At 36.8% G+C, this 19789-nt stretch overlaps 5 protein-coding genes across 5 annotated transcripts; 3 read left to right on the top strand and 2 right to left on the bottom strand.

Moving 5' to 3' along the window:
• Positions 1 to 18: 18 nt before the first annotated feature.
• On the bottom strand, positions 19 to 2885 carry LOC132178621 (RNA-binding (RRM/RBD/RNP motifs) family protein). The gene is made up of 8 exons (XM_059591084.2): positions 2202 to 2885; positions 2030 to 2113; positions 1874 to 1954; positions 1648 to 1787; positions 1450 to 1555; positions 1161 to 1218; positions 618 to 680; positions 19 to 504 (listed from the first exon to the last, which is right to left on the bottom strand). The coding sequence occupies exons 1-8, from the start codon at positions 2261 to 2263 to the stop codon at positions 433 to 435; spliced, it is 666 nt and encodes a 221-aa protein (XP_059447067.2). The 5' UTR covers positions 2264 to 2885; the 3' UTR covers positions 19 to 432.
• A 543-nt stretch (positions 2886 to 3428) lies between these two features.
• Positions 3429 to 6106, bottom strand: LOC148586626 (cytochrome b-c1 complex subunit 8-like). Its single transcript, XM_088515742.1, has 2 exons — positions 5848 to 6106; positions 3429 to 3648 (listed from the first exon to the last, which is right to left on the bottom strand). The coding sequence occupies exons 1-2, from the start codon at positions 6015 to 6017 to the stop codon at positions 3600 to 3602; spliced, it is 219 nt and encodes a 72-aa protein (XP_088371868.1). The 5' UTR covers positions 6018 to 6106; the 3' UTR covers positions 3429 to 3599.
• Positions 6107 to 8232: 2126 nt separating this feature from the next.
• Positions 8233 to 13092, top strand: LOC132179725 (Peptidase C15, pyroglutamyl peptidase I-like protein). Its single transcript, XM_059592488.2, has 5 exons — positions 8233 to 8329; positions 9494 to 9821; positions 10932 to 11036; positions 11156 to 11203; positions 12660 to 13092. The coding sequence occupies exons 2-5, from the start codon at positions 9567 to 9569 to the stop codon at positions 12897 to 12899; spliced, it is 648 nt and encodes a 215-aa protein (XP_059448471.1). The 5' UTR covers positions 8233 to 8329; positions 9494 to 9566; the 3' UTR covers positions 12900 to 13092.
• A 347-nt stretch (positions 13093 to 13439) lies between these two features.
• Positions 13440 to 15772, top strand: LOC132179684 (PPR superfamily protein). Its single transcript, XM_059592439.2, has one exon. The coding sequence runs from the start codon at positions 13456 to 13458 to the stop codon at positions 15520 to 15522; it is 2067 nt and encodes a 688-aa protein (XP_059448422.1). The 5' UTR covers positions 13440 to 13455; the 3' UTR covers positions 15523 to 15772.
• A 396-nt stretch (positions 15773 to 16168) lies between these two features.
• LOC132180066 (Pectin lyase-like superfamily protein) lies at positions 16169 to 19709 on the top strand. The gene is made up of 9 exons (XM_059592911.2): positions 16169 to 16430; positions 16626 to 16754; positions 16919 to 17089; positions 17199 to 17219; positions 17322 to 17529; positions 18096 to 18177; positions 18552 to 18660; positions 18851 to 18967; positions 19107 to 19709. The coding sequence occupies exons 1-9, from the start codon at positions 16191 to 16193 to the stop codon at positions 19407 to 19409; spliced, it is 1380 nt and encodes a 459-aa protein (XP_059448894.1). The 5' UTR covers positions 16169 to 16190; the 3' UTR covers positions 19410 to 19709.
• Positions 19710 to 19789: the final 80 nt, after the last annotated feature.

Here is a 19789-nt window from a genome sequence, read left to right as displayed (position 1 = left end):
AGGAATGGAGTAAATGAGACAACAGAAGAATTGGTAATTCCTCTGCATTTTCCATAGAGAATAAATGTAGCCAACTGCCAATACATGACCTCTTTTAACTTTCAAATAGGAAAAATACTACAATCATGTGAAACTTTCTTTATGAATGTATCACAGAAAAAATAAAATTACAATGTCGAATATTGTTCTTACAAAGAATATAAGCACATGGTTTAAAATGCACTCAAAAGGCACACAAAAAAAAAAAAAAAACTCCTCAGAAACTCAAAATAGAAACAAAGAGAATAGTATTTACATTATCAAGATATGATGGATGTAGCTAAACACGTGCAGTTGGCAAAATATGCACGTAGGAGAAGTTAAACAGAGGTGAGTCCCAAAAAATAAAACACCTTTTGGAATCTAATCACTTCCTCCACCATTAACAATCCATTAGATTCTTCTTCTGTTGTCTACTCGTGCTTTCTTTGGCGCGGCTTGTATATGCTCAGAACTTGATTGAATCTAAACAGAAAAAGTTGTGTTTCTAAAACTCGATACATAAGAAAAGCACTTTTCAAAATTCAAGACTATTGAGGACCTTTTGAAAGAAAACTCATGTATTAGTGGATTATCACCTTATTGAGCTTCTCTCTTACCAACTGAACTGTCTGATTCATTGAATGAGATGCAAAATAGTCCTGAAATCAATTACAAGAAGAAGAATCAAATCTTGGCCCCAGGACATACGCAACATGCAATTCTACAACCTTTCATGAAAAGATTCAAGTTTAACTTAATGTAATTGTCTAGTAATATGGAATCATATATATATATATATTGCAAAAATGTTTCCGGTGTGGCATCTAACTATAACATTTAAAGATTCATAAAAAAATAAACGACTATATCAGAGATGATAAACCTCAAAGTGAAATAGTTAGCCAAACGTAAGTCCCTAAATGACTGAGAAAAAGAAAACATAGAATGAATGTCCCCACGGGTCAATCACAATGTGTACAGAAACTACAAAAAAATCCACTTCAAGTTGGATTTCTTGCTTTAAGAAGCTGCTGAAGTAGAAAGCAATTTCCCTCACTTCAAAAATGTAACTTAAAAGTGTAAGAATAAGTGATGGAAGGAAATGTCTGAGATGTCAATGAACAAAATCAGCAACAAACCTTGTCAGAGGAAACCCGTGTGATAGGAGAATAATTATTAATCGATTCTCTGGAGTCCCTACAGAAAGACAAGAAAAACCCATCAATTACTACACACAAAAACAATTGCAGACGGCTCTATCAAGAAACATATCATTGCAAATTCTGAAAAGGACACAGTTTGGTTAAGCTTTTGCAAACTTTGTCTCTACAATTCTCCTCACATTTCAATTACATATGTCAGGTATTGGGCGGCCCTCACTTATTGAAGGGAAATTTGAGTGTTCAAATATTAATTAAATGACACCACCTTTGGTTAGAATTCGTCTGTTGGGGAAGGCAGTTCGTCTGCGAGGGAGAAGCAACTAACGAGTCCTCAGTCGAAGCACCAACCGCAAGCCCTTTGGATCTCCCGGCTGAAAACAGAAACGATGACACACACACAGACTAAAAAGAAGAACATCACACAGATATAGTTACGTATAAAAGAAGCAACACGAAACCGTACGATTTAAACGTGCTAGAACTTCCCTGCTCCTCCATTCTAGCTTATTCTTCGTGTCAGAGAGGCTCTCAAATTGCGGAGCATACGAAACCTGCAGCCGATTTCCCATGAAAACAAACTCGTCCAATTTTCTCTTCGCAAACCTTCAAACAAATGTATAACACACTCAACCCATTGTCCCTCGCTAGCACACATCACAGAGAACAATGACACTGTATAACACAATCACCTGGCGTTGCTGACGAGGCGGAATTTGATCCAGTAAACGTCGGTGAATGGCTCACAGTCCTCGGCATCCATTGGCTTACAGCTGACAAGAAAGAGCAAAATTAGGGAATCAAAGCAATTGATGGTTATAAATTAGAGGGAGGAGATTTTGACGTACTCTTCAACGTCTCCATAGGAAGCGAACAGTTTGAGCAATTCGTCGGCGCACCCCAGTGCCGGAACGTTCTTTACGACCAGATACCTACTCTTATCCCCAAAACAAACAGAAACTAAAATTGCTTTAGGGTTCGCTCGCTCACAAGTTCATTTATTTCCGGTATGGGACAGACCTGGATTCGTCGCAGACCGTGTAGACGCGAACCGCCGGAGGCTCGTCCTTGTATCGAGGCATTTATTTTCTCGTCGTCCTCCTCCTTCCTATGTTCCGAAGTTACTCCAGGGTATAACTTTAATCAGGACCTCATTTACAGCATCCAATAGAATTTTGACATGTCAATTTATTTCACCAAATAGAATAAACACAAAACACCGGATCAACCCACCCAATTCAACAAAACCACGTAATCTCTCTTCTGACTTCTCCCTGAAAAAGTCCCAACGTCGTTGATAACCCAAAAGCCGAAACCGCCAGAAATCAAATCAAATATGATAACTAAGAGAAGACAACAACGTGCTTCAGAAAGGAAGAGGATATTCAAATAAAATCAAATTTCGTATGATTTTAAGCACTGGTGAGTGGTGACCCATAATCCCACAAAGGAACCCAACAACTCTTCTCCAACTTTCCCTTTCCAATTTTACTGATCAGAATCTAATCTCTATCCATCAAAAAGGCTATAAAACAAATAGACAGACAACCCAACAAAGAATTGCAACCCAAAATATGGTGGCCGTTGGGCAGTGGCCAGCGGCGAATGGGCGTTGGGCAGTGGCCGGCAGAAGGTAAGAGAGTCGCCTTAACAATGGAACAATGTCGCCTCAATTTCGGCTGTCGTTGCTCATCGTATGCCAAGTTTTTTTACGCAGGTGTAGAATAAGAAAGAAATAATTATTCCTTTCAAAAAATAGAAAAGAGGAGAGGGGGACTCACTTACCATGAGGGCTTAAGATTGAGGAATGAGTATTTTTGCAAATACCTTTAAATTTGGTTCAAAGCTTGTAGTATTTTGAAAACAGTTGACAGAGAGATAAGATTACAAATAATTAAAAAATAATACACTAAATTAAGAGAAATTAAACTTTAAGGAGAAGATTGTAAAAGTGATAACAATTCGTAAGAGTTAAGTAAAATTTCCCTTAAAATGTAAGAAAAAGAGTACAAGATTTGGAGTGACAAATTGTGTAATAATGAATGGACATCGGAAGAACTATAGATCTGAAGCCATAAATCCGGGTTCCTGCACTTCCTCCTTCAAGGGAAGTTGCCATCTAAATTTTATAGCAAAGCACATTGTAACAATCCTCTATTATACGAAAATTTATGTTTATTAATGATTGAAAAGATGCTCTCCCAATTATAATGCAGTTCCACATTCTACATCACATTCATGCATGGATGACCCAATTCACAAATTTATTTCAAGAAGAATACCAACTCAAACATTGTTCAAAACTCCCAACAACTCAAATATGGTAACCCCAAATAACAAAGTCTTATACAACTTCATCAAGGTTGCAGTTAAAACAATGCGGAGCTCTACTGCAGAGTGGATGCCCATCTACTCACTTCAATAACGGTGCGCCAACTTCTCTTTCTCCTGGTATTGTTGCACATACCTGCATCCATTGCACACAAATATATAGGTAAACACTGGCAAAACACAATGTGATTGCAATATATATGGAAGATCAGAAATGCAGTGTATGAGAACAACATATATAGTTAACAAAAGGGGAAGATCAGGAAGTATATTCACTTGTCTTTTGCCAAGTGAAATCCACTCATTTTCCGACTTCCACAGATAAAAATGATAGCACAATACAGAGACAATAATGTGGAACAGAAGAAAAGCGTGGAGATATCGCAGTACAAAATTTACGTTTATGCTCACAGAAAGTTCATGGATCAACTACCTTAATGACCAGCATAATAAGGAACTTCCACCTGATTCCACTTCAAAAATATTAGTCTCACAACCACAAGTTACTCTTAACATCAGCTAGGGCATCTTGCTATGAATTTGAGCATGCAATTTACAATTACCAGCAACCCAAATATGCTTCATACCGAAAGCTTCTCATTCACATCCAACTTCTAGATTGTCCCTGCAGGGAGATGAAATTTTCTCTCTTTTTGTATATCTATCTTGAAAGATAGGGAAAATTACTTATCTAATCTTTGAGGTTTGCAGTACCAAACAGATCCTTGAGGTACCAATGAAGATCCTTGAGGTAAGTTATGCCGAAAATGGTTTCTGCCATCCAGCCGTTTGACGGAATCGTTAGAGGCACACATGGATCCACGTCACAACTGATCACTGATTGACACGTGACATAGCTAATGACTCAGACTTACTATCACCGTAAAAACACAGTTTTGTCCCAAATAAACAAAAACAAAAACAAAACAAATAAAGCAAAATTGAAATAAAAGAGGTGCCGTCACTTCACTACCACCCCTCACCTAGTGAGAGGTAGCTATGAGGGGCGGCCTCTTTTTTATTTAGTTCGTCTTTTTATTAGGGTTAGAATTGTAATGTTATAATGGCAAAAAATGTGAGTGATCAACTATGCCACATGTCAATCAGCTATTGGCTATAACATAGATCCACATGTGCATCTAACGGTTTCATCAAACTACTGGATGGTAGAGATCATTTTGGACACTTGGTTTACCCCTGAAAGGTCTCCGGGATACTTTTGGTATCCTAGGGATCAGTTTGATACAACTGCAATCCCCAAAGATTAAATATATAATTTTCCCTAAAAGCTATCTACCTTACACCCAAGAATGTCAAACAACTTTTATTGAGAATTGTTAGTAGAAAATAAGTTTCATGATTGAAGTGCAACCTTCAAGGCCTATTTTGAACACATGCCTCAGCAATCATCAATCCAACGGCTCATAGAGGAGGAGGATTATGTAATTGAAAAGAACACACAAGTAGATATACATCAAACAAATTCAGTATACTGATAGCTCGTAACTCTCTCCCCCACCCCCACAACAACAAAAAAAGGTCAAAAAAAAAAAAAAAAACACTCAAATAAAGCAAGGGAATCTTGAACCCTACATTTAAACACCAGTTCCCTTTCTTGTCCATTACGCAGATGGCAGTGAAAAGCTAGCACCAACCATGGTTTGCCCATAACAATTCATAACTTTGTTAAAACGATAAGGCATACCACCTATTCTTCATTTTTTTTGGTAAATAAGGCATACCACCTATTCTTCATGAAATTGCCATATACTAGAAAGCAGCATATATCAGAATCACTAGTAACACAAATTGCCGGTACAGTCCTCCAAATTTGGTCCAATAATGGACAAAATATTTGATACATACCAATGAGCTGTAGCTCAAATGGTAGTTCCTCCCTTTCTAGCAAGTGGTGGAGGATGAGGTCGTGGGTTCAAGTCCCACCGGTTGGGCATGTAACTTACCAATCAAAAAAAATATTTGATACATACACCGACCCATTTGACGAAAATCTAAAATATGCAATATGAAAGCTCAGTTTCTTTGCTTCATCAATACCATTTCCTAAAGTCATTTAGTTATTAATTCTCGAAAATTAATCGATTAGAAGCTGAAGGACAGTCTATAGTCTCCAACCAGCACTGGACTGCAGTACCTTCATCTGGGTCATTCCAGTCTCTCATATACAATATAAATCTCACCTCTAACAGCCAGAAAAAACCCCTAAATCATTTATCTAACAACGCGGTCTAATCCAAGACAATGATTCGCAAATTTCTCAAGCAAACTTTGATCTCGTAAAGCAAAGAGAGATGAGGGTAATAGAGGGATTTACGTGTAGGTGCCGACGAGGGGGGCAAGGAGGAGGACGGCGCCGAGCCAGTTCTCGGAGACCTTGTGGTGGATCTTGCCGGGCAGGTCCTTCCACAACCCAGTCATCACCTTCTGCTGGAACGGCGACAGCGTGTACACCACCGCCTTCAATTTCACCGGCTGCTTTCCCATTTTTCTTCGATCGAACTGAGACGACGATATTTGGGTCTCTCTCTGTTTGTGAACTTTTAGGGCAAACACGGTCCTCTCCGTCTAGAAGCTACTTCTATAGAGAATTCTGTTCGCACGTGCCATTTATATATATATATATATATATGCAAAACCGCTGCTAAATTTACGATTTCATAACGTGCGAAAATTACTCTTTAATTATGCAAATTATAATGCTAAACACACTCTTGGTATCCCTAGCTTTTACAAATTAATGCAATTTTTTTTTTTTTTAACCATTCAATCATTTCGTAAATCATTGATGAACAATACGTTCAGCCTTTTTTTTTTTTGTAACAATTGAACTTCACTCATCATTAAAATCTATAGCCTGAAAGCTCTAAACAACAGAGCGTGAGAGCTATAAACAAAAGAGCTTGGAAGCCCTAGTCAAAAAAACTTAATGCTCTAAAGAGGAGAATGACTAAGTTCTAAGGTTACAATATCACAGGTAAATTTCATAATTTCTTTGATCCATATTTTATCTATGACCTGGCGTGTAGCTTTTTTGGCAAGACTGTGGGCTACCCAATTTGCTTCTCTATGTATGTGTCGAATCTCTCAATGCCGTAACAGATTAAGAATTGATTTTATGTCTTCAAGTACTTGCCCGTATGTACTCCAATTTTGATAATTAGCTGAGATTGTAATAGGTTCAGCTATTACAACATCAAAAACACATTTATGAGTTATTTTTTATTTTTATTTTTATGAATCACATATTCCATAATTGTGAGTGTACTCTTTGCAAGACTATGAACGGATTCGTTCACTTCTCGTTGAATATGAGAAACTCTATAATGTATAAGAGATTGTAGCACAATTCAAGCATTCTCAATTTTTTTTTTTTTTACATATATACACAAGAGATAAAATGGAGACTCAAACTAGTGACCTTCACTTCATGAGATATTATCTCAAACTGATTGAACTGTCCCTTGAAGACTTGAGCATCGTCAATTACTTGGCCATAGCAAAACCAATTTTGTCCATTTTTTCTTGTAAAAGTCTGCATTACCTGGAATACATCTCCTTCAATTTCTAACTTATTCCACCCCATCTCTTTAGTAAAAACAATTGCCTGTAAGCCATCAACTTATTCAACTACAATTGGGTCAGTAATATTAATTTTTGGAGATTGCAAGATATCCACCATCTCTCCTATGGAATCATGTATAGTCACTCCTATGCCTATATTCTTATATAGGCATAGCATCCAAATTGACATTAATAATTCCTTCAGAAGGGACCATCCAACGATAGTAAACCACTATTTCATCTTCCGTCTTATCGTGGTTGACTTGTATGTTCGTATATTCTTAAATAAACTCAAGGGCCTTTCGAACAAGTTGGTTAGGATGGTCAACCAACCCATAAAAAAAAAAAAAAAAAAAAAAAAAAAAAAAAAAAAAACTACGTGATCCATGTAGTTTGTTATTTTAACAAATAAATCTATAGTTTTATAACATGTTTTTTATTTATTTATTGAATTACTGCTTATTTTAACATTTTAAGAAAATATTTAATTAATATTTTAGTAATTTCTTTCCATATGTCAAATATTTAATTGAAATGATCAAATTTATGATTTTTGTTCTTATATATTATCAAATTACTATTTATCATAAAAATGGAAGCTTATAAAAAATTGTAATTTTTTTATTTAATTAATATTATTAATAGAGGTACTTGGATTTTTTTAATAAGAATATATTATTTTAAATTAGAATATCAATTGACCAATGAATAGGGGAGTCATGATACAACTTACGCCGGCGTGCTTCAACAGTGAAGCACGCCAGGCTAAAATTTTTTTTTTTTTTTAAAAAAAAATTAAAATAAAAAAAAAAAAAAAAAAAAAAATCACGGCCGGCGTGCTTCACTGTTGAAGCACGCCGGGCGTGCTCAATATCTTTACCCATGAATAGGGTAAAAAAAAAAAAAATAAATAAATTTTGCACGGGCGTGCCACGCAAACCGCGTGCTGTGAAGTACTTGATGAATAAATGGAGGGGATCATTTAAAAAAGAAAAGAAAAAAAAAAAAGAATAAACGGATAAGCACAACCGTGTCCCTGGTAAGAGACTGATGAGGTGTTTCCGCCGCTTGACACCCTGGCAGTACTATTATTAGAGTTATCGTGGCGCTTTTGCAATATATCTCCGACCCAATGGCATTTGATAACACTGCCCAAAGAAGCTTTGCTCTCTGCTACCAGAAAGACTGCAATCCGTAATTCTTCAACGCTGAAAGAACCAGCGTGATTTTGAAGGGTACCTCTCAATCTTGCTTTGCAATCAAACTTATAATATTTTTGTTTTTGTTTTTGCTTATGCTCATCATGTTTTTTCTGTTTTGGTTAAGCAATATAACTAAGTTGGTCAACTCGCTCTGTTTAGATGATGCTAGATTATTTTCCTACTATACTTTTAATGTTTAAGCTTTCGAGAGTGTGATATTCGAGTTCTGAAGGGAGTTTTGCTTGATGGGTTTGAGTTTATGTTGCTTTTTAAGGAGCAAATGTCTTGAATCATTGGGAATTGTTCTTGTATGAAGTGTGTGTGTGTGTGTTCATGTCACAAAGGAAGAGGACATGCAGCAGAGTTCTATTCGATCAAAATAGAATCTTAAAGTAAGGAAATAATAGTTGATAAAATCATTAAAGCAGATTTCCATGGGAGGTCGTTTTTAACAGGTTTTCTTTGGGGGAATATGCGGAGAATTTGATGTCATATGGTGACTATGTGGTTTGGTTTCTCATAATCCAAGTAGTGTTGGCACTTTCGGAGCTCTTGAAGTAGATGGTATTCGTTTTTCTTTATTTATGTAAAAACTTTGTGTGAAGTTGCAAACTTTAGCTTCACTCCAGGATATAGTGATGGGTGAATCTTCAAGGGCTTTAGTACTGGCCTGGATGTTTTACTATTTAAATTTTTTTCACGTGCATAGTGAACTGCAACTTATCAAGGCTATCAAGAAAGATATGCACTTGCAAGAAAGTAGAACAACATATGATTCAATGACTTTGAGAATATATATATATAGTGAAATGCTTCAATGGGGCCCCATTTTTTGAGCATTAAATTTCTATCCCTTCTTCAATCTAGAGACAAGGTTGGAGGTTTTTAGCCCTCCTGTGTTTGCCAATTGGATTTATTGTCTAGTGTTTGAGTCTTGGGAGTGGTCGCTTCATGCAAGAATTGTCACCGATTGGGAGCATATCATTTCAAAAATCCTGCTTGGTGGGACAAAGACTGAGTACTGCACTTTTATTTTATCTAACAAACTCATTTTAGAGGATCATGTTTGAATTTATATTCGTTTAGAAGTCTATTTGCCTATTTGGTGCAAATGTTTCCTCTGTATTTTATAGGAAATCCAGCGATGGTGCTTTCTTCTTTCATGAAAGAGATCATAATCTTAGTTGGCTTTTCCAGGGGTTGGTGCATCCACAGGCTTTAGCAGTGTTCATAAAAAATAGGGAACTGTATTCGTGTCCAAAACAAGGATATGGGATCTGAAGGACCAAAGGCAGTCACCATTCATGTAACTGGATTTAAGAAGTTTCAAGGGGTTGCTGAAAATCCTACAGAGTCAATTGTTACTAATCTGAAGGATTTTGTTGAAAGGAGAGGATTGCCCCCGGGTGCTACACTTGGAAGTTGTACTGTTATTGAGACTGCTGGAGATGGAGCTCTACCCCTGCTTTACCAGACCTTGGAATCAAGCATCTCAAGTACTACAAACAACGAGCAAGTCGTTTGGGTCAGTAATCACTTCTCATTATGCAACTCCTAATGATTTGATAAATAAATTGCATTTTTAAAAAACTAAAATAAAAATTATTGGGAATAATTAGTTTCTTTTGTGCATTGATTTCTGAAGTTAATTGATATTCTAAGAACAGCTGTCATGGGGCCTACAAGATGGATTTGCTACTTCGGTAATGCCAAAATCAGGGTAGTGCTATTGGTTAAAAAAGAATGTTTAGAAAAGTTCTCAGGATGCCTCTGCAATGGAGTAGTTGTGAGGCTTACCTGAAAATCTGCATAGGACTTACAAATTGCTCTAAGAAAAGTAAGCAGATATGAATTCGGCATTACTCCAATCATTTCAACTCAACTGTATCATAGAGATTTGTCTCCAGAAAATCTAGAATTGTTAACTTAATCATCACCGTACATTGCCCTCAATTTAACTATTATTTAGTTATTTGATTACTCCACATTTACTACATTGAATTCAATTCGTATATGGTAAAAGACTTGGTATTTAAGAAAATGGTTTGCATAAATTCTCGCATTTATCAGTACCACGCAATCAGAATGGATACCCTTAATATTTGATTCATTGACCATCCATATCCTAACCTATGGGAATGACTGGTAATGGAGTGGAAATGAGGAAGGAAATCTTTCAGAAAGTCTAGCATACTTTGGACACCGATGCTGGAAAGGAAGAAAGTTTTACCCAGAATTACCACATACCTTTGGTCTTTGATTTTGCCTTTTGTTTGTAAAAGCTCAAATCTGCCGAACCTTCTCATAGTTTAATGCAGCATTTTGATGCCATATCTAGTCACTCCACTACATTTGGATTCACTCGTAGTTGAAGATAGTGGTCACATTGATATTTCACTTGGTGTAACTTTTCTTTTTCCCTCTCCTTTAAATCATTGCTAGGTTATGTTGCTTTCCTATGGAAATAAAAGTTTTCAACCATAACTAATATGGTCTTTTATGATAGTGTAGACATTTACAAAAATAATTTGAAACAGATTCTGATTATGCGGAAGCCTCTTAGTAAGGTCTCCATTGTTTCCAGGATTGAACTTTGCTGATTCAAATGACTTTTTTACCTTCACTGCTTCTTCAGCTACACTTGGGGGTGAATAGTGGGGCTCTAAAATTTGCCATTGAGAAGCAGGCAGTAAATGAAGCCACTTTCCGTTGTCCAGATGAGTTAGGATGGCAACCTCAGGTACATGTGGTTCTTTTCTTTTAGAGCTATTCCACTGATGCGTTACGGCAAATTTTTTTTATTTTATTTTGTTTTTTTAAAACCTCTATGTTATGTTTTTCTCTTGTACGTTTCCCCAGCAACTCCCAATAGTGTCTGAAGATGGAGAAACTTCCCGAGCAAGAGAGGTACTTTATGATCTCCTTCAAATATATGTATCTTGGCATTCATTCTTTGTTAGATAGTATTAATATCGAATGAATTTTTCTAGTGACAACATCGATATGGCATTAGTTCACTGCTTCAATACTGATAGTCTGATAGAGGAACTTAAAATGTTAAATTAAGTTTATGCTGAAAATTGAGCATTATGCGGGACTATTGAGAGATAATCCTCCATAAGAAACACTTAGCCTATGATATTTCACAGTTCATTGCATTAAGTTTCAGATTCAGCTCTCTCTCTCTCTCTCTCCCCCCCCCACCACATCCAAAAGAAAAAAGCATTGAAGATGGATACTCTAGAACATATGCATGTTCTAAAATTTGTGACTCTATGTTACAAATAAGCATGCTCACATTATCTCTTTTGATCATAAACATTCCAAAGTTTGAGTTTATTGTTCATAACCATTAGTTCTGGCTTTGCTATTTTACCTTGTTCACCGTTAGATGGGAAACACGGATTCATTAATCTCCATGGAGTTAAAGTAGCTCCAGATAAATGAGAGAGCGTATGGTATGATGATACTTGTCATTGGGGGTCAGAGGTGTATTGTGTGGTAATATTGTAATCAAATCGACTAATTTCCTTAACAAAATCATTGAAACAAAGAACAGTCTCTGTAAACAGTGAGAAAGCACTGTAATACTTGCATATAAACATGAGGGTCATTCACATCTGCACGGATCTATTGTGATCAGTTTGCAATGTTTACGGAGATCCTAGAAACTTTTTTAACTTATCTAACCGACTGACAGAAATTGTAATGTGAGTAGACATACGTTTTGCTGCACTTGGTTTGTTCACGTTCTACATGAGAAAATAAAATAAAGAAACCAATAGGAAAGAAAAGACGGGGAATTAAGTTATTTTATTTAAAGAGAATGGAATGAGATTTTACTATCTTTTCTTCTTGACACCTAACTTTCTCTCTAAATCTTACCCATTCAGGGAGGGTTTAGTGGGTCTGAGAGAAGAATGTGGCATTTTCCTCAAACTCTCTTCTTTCTCATTAACAAACCAAACATTTGAAAGTTTTCTCATCTTTTCTTTTCACAAGAGGTGAACCAAATATAGTTTAAGGCAGTTTTTGCAGCCCATTGAAGGTGGAGAGTTGTGGCTACTATGGTTTGATCAGTAGATTGACTGGGTTTGATAAGTACCAAGGCTAATTGAACCAAGCTTGGGGCACCGCTGATTCTTCTAGGAAGTTTCACTGCCAAACTAGGCACAAATAAGTGACTTGCTATGTCATTTCATTTGCGACCTAGGTACTAAAATTGTACCAAATGTGGTAGAATATTGGAGTTTTTGTTTGTCATGCCCTGCTCTCTGTCTCTCGCTCTGCCTCCTTCCATCTTTCTCTCTTTTTCCTTTGTGTTTGAGTTTGACTTTAAAATTTCATCTTTTGGCTGTTGAAGACTTCTTGCTGCACTGCGGAAATCCTGAAGTACTTGAAGAAGGGGGGCTTTGATGTGACGATATCAGATGATGCCGGCCGTTTCGTGTGCAATTATGTGTATTATCATTCTCTTCGTCTTGCTGAACAGAAGGGTCACAAATCTTTATTTGTCCATGTGCCTCTATTTTCGAGAATCAATGAAGAAACCCAGATGCGTTTTGTAGCCTCCCTTTTGGAAGCTATTGCATCTACATGTTAATGTGATTGATAATTTGAGTGCTTATTTGAACATTCTTATTTGTTTGTCAATACCACTACAAATGTAAAATATTTTAGCTGTGTGAACTTGTGGACTGGTGTTTGCTCATTTGTGCCCTTCCTGATCTGGGCAAGTTATTGATGTGTAAAATACAGCTCTATTTTATAATGCAAAAGAACTTGCAGCCGCTTTATCGAAATCTTTTTCATTTTTGCATTATTTTTTGGATCCTTTTTTTAATAAAATTGAATTACTTGAAAAAAATAACGTGTTGTGTTCTAACTAATATGTGAATAATGTCCAGATAATTAAAATGCTACATTTTTACGTTTTAGCCAAAAATGTGCATGATTAAGCATGGTTCAGGCTATCATATTTGTTAATTCATAGTCGCCAAGAAATCGACTGGTACACAAATAAATTTGAGGATTGTAGGCCATGATTCATGAAAGTCTCCTTTTCTAGACGCGTCAGTGTTGTCTCGAGGTAATATGGAAATTGGAGGATACGACGCAAAAATTGGATCTGTGGGGGGAGGAAGTTTGGTTCTTTATGGATGATATCGAGTCTTCTCTACCAATATTTTCGTGGTTCGGAGATGCCCATTTTACGTAAAATGGTCTCATGGACCATGCGCAGCGCTAGATCCCTGTCCTGTGTCCGATCCAGAACAACTTTTACACCGAAGTGCAGCATACCCGTAGCTTCATCAACTGCTTCTCTGGTGTTGGGCTCATATTGTGAAAGGAATGCGCAGGAGGATGTTTACTCAAAAAACCGAATGATTGACTGTTTGATCAAATCCGGGCAGCTAAATTCTGCGCTAAAGTTGTTTGATGAAATGCCGCTTTGTGATGTTGTTACCTATAATATGCTGATTTCTGGGTACGGGCGATATGGGCTTCCAAAACAGGCTCTTTACCTCTATACTGAAATGGTTCTACTAGGAATAAGAGAAAGTCCATCGACGTTTTCCTGTGTTTTGGATATTTGTAGTGATGCGGGGTTTTATAAAGAAGGAATTCAAGTTCACTGCAGGGTGTTGAAGCTTGGCTTTAGCGTGAATTTGTTTGTTGGGAGTCCGCTTGTTGATCTTTATATGCAGATGGGGCTTCATGACGTAGCTTTGAAGCTGTTTAATGAGTTGCCAGAGCAAAATTTGGCCATATGGAATCTGGTATTTCGTGGGTATTGCGAACTGCGTCAACCAGATGAGTTATTAGGATTGTACTCTAAAATGGCATTTGATAATGTGGAGCCAAATGGTCTTACATTTTGTTATTTATTTCGTGGATGCAGTAATGAGAAGCTTTTAGATGAAGGAAAGCAGCTGCACTGCCACGCGGTTATGGTTGGATTGGTAGAATCAAGTATATTTGTTGCTAATGCTTTGGTGGATTTTTACTCCGCTTGTGGGAGTTTAATTGATGCAAGGAAATCATTTGAGACAATTCCAATGGAGGATGTGATCTCATGGAATTCAATTGTTGCAGTGCATGCAGATAATGGTTTATTGGTTGATGCTGTCAAATTATTTTCTACAATGCAGTTTCAAGGGAAGAGGCCATCTATTCGATCTTTTGTAGGCTTCTTGAATTTCTCTAGTGGGACCAAGAATATTCATTTTGGGAAGCAGATTCACTCTTATGTTCTAAAATTGGCCTATGATAATGGAAGCATACATATCCAATCTGCTTTGATCAACATGTATGGAAAATGCGGTGATATTGAGAGTTCGGTAACCATATATGAAAGTGTTCCGGAGAGAACACTGGAGTGTTGCAACTCATTAATGACCTCATTGTTGCACTGTGGCATCACTGAAGATGTGGTTGAGATGTTTGGTTTAATGGTTGATGAGGGAGTTGCACTTGATGAAGTCACTTTCTCCACGACACTGAAAGCATTGTCGGTTTCTGCTTCAACAAGCTTGGCCAGCTGCAGATTGCTGCATTGTTGTACAATCAAATCTGGTTTTGAATCTGATACTGCAGTTGCATGTTCTCTAATTGATGCATATTCAAGATGTGGTCATGTCGATCTTTCTCGTCTGGTTTTTGACAAGATTCCTTCACCAAATGTTGTTTGTTTCACGTCTATCATCAATGGATATGCCCGGAATGGCATGGGAAGAGAGGGACTTGAATTGCTTCAAGCACTGGTCCAAAAGGGCCTGAAACCAGATAGAGTGACATTCTTGTGTGCATTAACAGGGTGCAGCCACTCGGGGATGGTTGAAGAAGGAGGGTTGCTGTTTGATTCAATGAAAACACTACATGGGATTCACCCTGATAGGCAGCATTATTCATGTATGATAGATCTGTTAGGCCGTGCAGGTTTGCTTGATGAAGCTGAAGAGTTGCTGCAACGGGCACCAGGAAAGGGAGATGGTGTGATGTGGAGCTCATTGCTGCGAAGTTGCAGGGTCCATGGGAATGAGATAGTGGGAAGGAGAGTAGCAAAAACCTTGATGGAGCTTGAGCCAGAGAATCCTGCAGTTTGTTTGCAAGCTTCGAACTTCTATTCTGAAATTGGGGAGTTTCAAACCTCAACACAAATTAGAAACAGTGCTATGTTAGGGGAGATCGGTCGTAGTTTAATTGAGGTAAACAGTTGCTGCTAACATTAGCGTCTTATAACGATGAAATCAAGTGAAGCAGAGCCTCAAAAAGAGAGCATGGTCGGTGGGTTTTTGGGCTCCATTTCGATGAAGCTGAACCTATTGTTTATTCTAGATCTTCCGTAGAGATTTAACTGCGGAAGAGTTTCTTTTGCTTAAAAAACTTAGCTTGCATGCAATGAACGGCATCATTTGTACATGGGTTACCCTGTTTGGTCTAACTAACCGATTGACCTTTTTCGTATTTCTTTGCTTTCTTTCGGTGGGGTGGGGATTTCAATAAAATATTTTCCATTTTTTATATGTAAGTGTGAGATTTCCAGAAATAGTAATTCCTTGCAAGATTTATTTTATCTTATTTCTCCCGTAGAGAGAGAGAGAGAGAGAGAGAGAGAGAGGGAGGATATCCATGAACACTATGACTGGTGGATTTTGTGCACTAGTTGAGGAGTAAAGCAAGGAACTTGGGAAAAAAGAATTCCCTTGTACTTAAAGTGTAGGCATGTAGAGAATGTAACACCTTCATCTACTTTCAAGTCAAGCCATATATCCCACAAAAAACCCCTCATTGTCTAGTCTAATCTAATCTCAGCATATATATTATAATCCAATGTGTTCATTGAATTTATACAAATCAATCAATCTTGCAAAACAGACAGAACAAACCAAAAATGGACAAATTCTTCTTGGTTTCCTTTCTTGGTTTGTTGATAGTGGCTCACAGAGTTGCAGGAAACCTGGTGGATGACAACATTGGCGTGCTTGAGGAACTCGAAAGCTGGGACATAGAAGAAGAAAATGAGGTGGAAGTTTCCCCTATCCCTTCATGGACAAGTGAACGTGGCAGCAAGGTTCTTGTGAATGTGGATAGCTTTGGTGCTGTTGGAGATGGAGTTTCTGATGATACCCAGGTGAATAAGTTTGTTCCTTAAGAAATATTTGCGGCACTCAGATGCCAACTCAGTAAAAACTTCATTTTTCACTAAGCTGTGGGTCTGATCTCGCCAACTTCAATTCAATATGTTGAACCATTATTGTCTAACCAGATTTTCTTGTTATTACTGTTATGGTGTTCCTTGATTCTTCTCTATTGTTATTACTATCAGGCTTTCCTAAAAGCATGGGTGGTTGCCTGCTCTACAGCAAAATCAGTTCTTTTGGTGCCTCAGGGAAAACGTTATCTAGTTAATGCAACAAGATTTAAAGGTCCATGCTCAGACGAATTGGTTATCCAGGTGATATATATATATATGCTTTACTCTTAGCACATATCAAAATTATCTTCTAATTAAAGCGTCTATCTTTATTTCATAACTTAATATATTCAAAGGGCTGGAACTATTACCATATATCCCAAAAGCTTAAGTTGATCACGATATTATACTTTTGTTGGCGACAGATTGCAGGAACTATAGTGGCACCCGATGAGCCAAAAAACTGGGATCCAAATTTTCCACGAGTATGGCTTGATTTTTCAAAACTGAACGGAGCCCTCTTCCAAGGAGGTGGAGTAATTGACGGCTCTGGTAGCAAATGGTGGGCATCATCTTGCAAGAAGAACAAATCAAACGTAATATATATTTGAGAACTAATTACACTACATTTTTGTGCCCAAGTACTTTTTATACAACAAATGAAATTAACCCCTCTTTTTCTTTTTCCTGTTTCCAATTTTACAGCCTTGCAGGGGGGCACCAACAGTAAGGATATATCTATCCATCTCTTAGTTAAAGCTGTATTTCCAGAAAAGAATTCATGCTGGCCATCACCAAATAGAATTTAACTTGCATGGTTTATTGCAGGCACTGACCATAGATACAAGCTCAGCTATAAAGGTAAAAGGCCTCACTATCAAGAACAGCCAACAGATGAATTTTGTTATTTCCCGGTGTGATTCTGTGCGAGTTTCCGGAGTGCTAGTCTCGGCTCCGGGAGACAGCCCCAACACCGACGGAATTCATATTAGTGAATCAACTAATGTTGTTCTCCAAGATTGCAAAATTGGAACAGGTTCTCAAATCTTTTCCTTTTTTTTTTTTTTTTTTTTTGTTAAGAGACCATGAACTCGTTTAATAAAACCTTTTAAAGGGTGTTCTTTTTGCTTTTTGGTTGAAAAAGTTTTGCAATGTGATGCGAAGATGAAAGTAATTTTAAGTGTTTTGTATTTGAAGTTTTTTGTTATTGCTAAAAAGCAAATTCAAAATGCATTATCAAATGAACCACATCTCATTCCTTTTCTCATCTTTTTATAGTAGGAATTAGAATGAAGGTGAAGCCCCATAATGCCTTTATTTGATTTGACTAGTCTTCGGAGTAACAAAAGACAATACATATATATATAACTGAAATATTATATGCCACCGAATCGAAGTGTGGTTTCAAATTTTTTCTCAATAAGTGAGACTTAACCCGTAAAATATTTAATTGAAATAATAATAATTTGTGGAGTTAGAATTCATACTTTTTGCTTTAATATTATCCTAAAAAAATTAAGCAAATAGCTAGGAAAGAGTGGATTTAATAATTTAAATTAATATTTTAACAAGTTCCATGGTGATTCTATATGTAATATCCAGGAGATGACTGCGTTTCAATTGTCAATGCTAGCTCCAATATCAAGATGAAGAGAATCTATTGTGGACCCGGGCATGGAATTAGGTACTGTCTTAATTTCGTATATTACAAACTTAAGGCTCCGTTTGTTTTGGCATAAAGTATTTTTCGCTACCTTGTGTGACTGAAAACAATAGTCAAACCGAAAATATGACCAAAAAAGCTTGTTTAGTTTTGGAAAATGGTTTTTCTTTTTAAATTTCGTATACCATCATTTTTTGAGTTTGAGTTTCTCCTTCTCAAACTATCAGAAGTCGTCAACCGTTTTTCGCCTTCGCTCATTTTCTGTACAAGCCAAATACCGATAAATATTTTTTTATATATAAATATATATATATATTTTTGTGAAATACCATTTCGTTAAAATTATTTAACAAACAGAGCCTTAGAGTTTGCCCATCCCATTATCTTCTACTCAGCATTGGAAGCCTTGGGAAGGACAACTCCACTGGTATGGTAACGAAGGTCGTCTTGGATACAGCAATCTTAACGGACACTACCAACGGCCTTAGGATTAAGACTTGGCAGGTAATGCTCCACTTCTTGCCCATTATTGATCGTTGGATGGAAATACCCTGTTTGGCTTGCCTCCGCTGTAAAAATAGATTTTTTTTTTTCGCTTAAATCTATTTAGTAATTTAGTTGTATACATTTTGTCGCAGTAATTTCCATAGAATGACAATAACATAAATTCCTTTCACTGTGTGGTCCTGTAAAGGGAGGTTCTGGATATGTTCGTGCAGTACGTTTCCAAAATGTGAGGATGGAAAATGTATCAAACCCCATTATTATTGATCAGTTCTACTGTGATTCTCCAACCGTTTGTAAAAACCAGGTAAAGCCTCTTCAACTTCCCTTTTCATCACTTTTGAAATCTCCGTCATTTGGATTGAAATATAAATTAAATTAAATAATTAAATTCATCTCTTTATATAAGCTTAATCTGAAACAACATGTTCTTGTTTTTTTGTCAGACGTCAGCAGTGAATATAAGCCAGATAGTCTACAAGAACATCAGTGGGACTACAAGGAGTGAAAAGGCCATGAAATTTGCTTGCAGTGACACAGTTCCCTGCAGCAATATAGTCCTAAGCAACATCAACCTAGAGAAGAAGGATGGCACAGTAGAGACCTACTGCAACTCTGCCACAGGCTCTGGCTATGGAGTTGTGCATCCTTCAGCTGACTGCCTATCTTCCCATGACAAAGAACTTATCGTTACCAATGCTGAAGTTGCAGAAACCAGCAGAGAGGATATTGTTCATACTGAGCTCTAACTTGGCTCTCTATAGGACTTAAATAACGAAGATAATTAGAAAGAAAAATAAAAAATATAAAAATAACGATGATAGTATATAGTAAACCGGGTAAAATGTGTTTAGCGTGCACCACTATGGATTTCTTAGAGGAAGTTTGAGGTGCCCAAGATAAATTTTAAGGTAAATTCAAGATATTATAACTATATAAAAAAAAAAACTGGAGTGAAACTAATTCACAGAAAATAGAAAGAAACATTGTACTATTGAGAAAAGAGAAAGAGAGAGATTATCAATTTTATGAATATTAATTGAGTTATATATTGTTCTACATCTTGGTGATCATTATTGGCGTATAGTAGCAATCATCTTTTTAACATAATCTACTATATATCGAATAC

The sequence above is a fragment of the Corylus avellana genome, chromosome 4, assembly GCF_965113065.1.
Source record: "Corylus avellana chromosome 4, dhCorAvel1.hap1.2, whole genome shotgun sequence".
NCBI lineage: Eukaryota > Viridiplantae > Streptophyta > Magnoliopsida > Fagales > Betulaceae > Corylus > Corylus avellana.
Note: the sequence above shows the minus strand (reverse complement) of the source record. Positions and strands in the feature narration are given on the sequence as shown.

Coding starts and splice junctions, on each gene's coding strand:
- LOC132178621 (XM_059591084.2), bottom strand. CDS start 2,263: ATGCCTCGATACAAGGACGAGCCTCCGGCGGTTCGCGTCTACACGGTC. Junction 1,788..1,873: donor CGCCTCGTCAGCAACGCCAG/GTGATTGTGTTA, acceptor ATTTGTTTGAAG/GTTTGCGAAGAGAAAATTGG. Junction 1,219..1,449: donor CAGACGAATTCTAACCAAAG/GTGGTGTCATTT, acceptor GTCTTTCTGTAG/GGACTCCAGAGAATCGATTA.
- LOC148586626 (XM_088515742.1), bottom strand. CDS start 6,017: ATGGGAAAGCAGCCGGTGAAATTGAAGGCGGTGGTGTACACGCTGTCG. Junction 3,649..5,847: donor CCCCTCGTCGGCACCTACAC/GTAAATCCCTCT, acceptor CAATGGATGCAG/GTATGTGCAACAATACCAGG.
- LOC132179725 (XM_059592488.2), top strand. CDS start 9,567: ATGGGATCTGAAGGACCAAAGGCAGTCACCATTCATGTAACTGGATTT. Junction 9,822..10,931: donor ACAACGAGCAAGTCGTTTGG/GTCAGTAATCAC, acceptor CTGCTTCTTCAG/CTACACTTGGGGGTGAATAG. Junction 11,204..12,659: donor AAACTTCCCGAGCAAGAGAG/GTACTTTATGAT, acceptor TGGCTGTTGAAG/ACTTCTTGCTGCACTGCGGA.
- LOC132179684 (XM_059592439.2), top strand. CDS start 13,456: ATGATATCGAGTCTTCTCTACCAATATTTTCGTGGTTCGGAGATGCCC.
- LOC132180066 (XM_059592911.2), top strand. CDS start 16,191: ATGGACAAATTCTTCTTGGTTTCCTTTCTTGGTTTGTTGATAGTGGCT. Junction 16,431..16,625: donor GAGTTTCTGATGATACCCAG/GTGAATAAGTTT, acceptor TATTACTATCAG/GCTTTCCTAAAAGCATGGGT. Junction 18,178..18,551: donor GGACCCGGGCATGGAATTAG/GTACTGTCTTAA, acceptor TCTTCTACTCAG/CATTGGAAGCCTTGGGAAGG.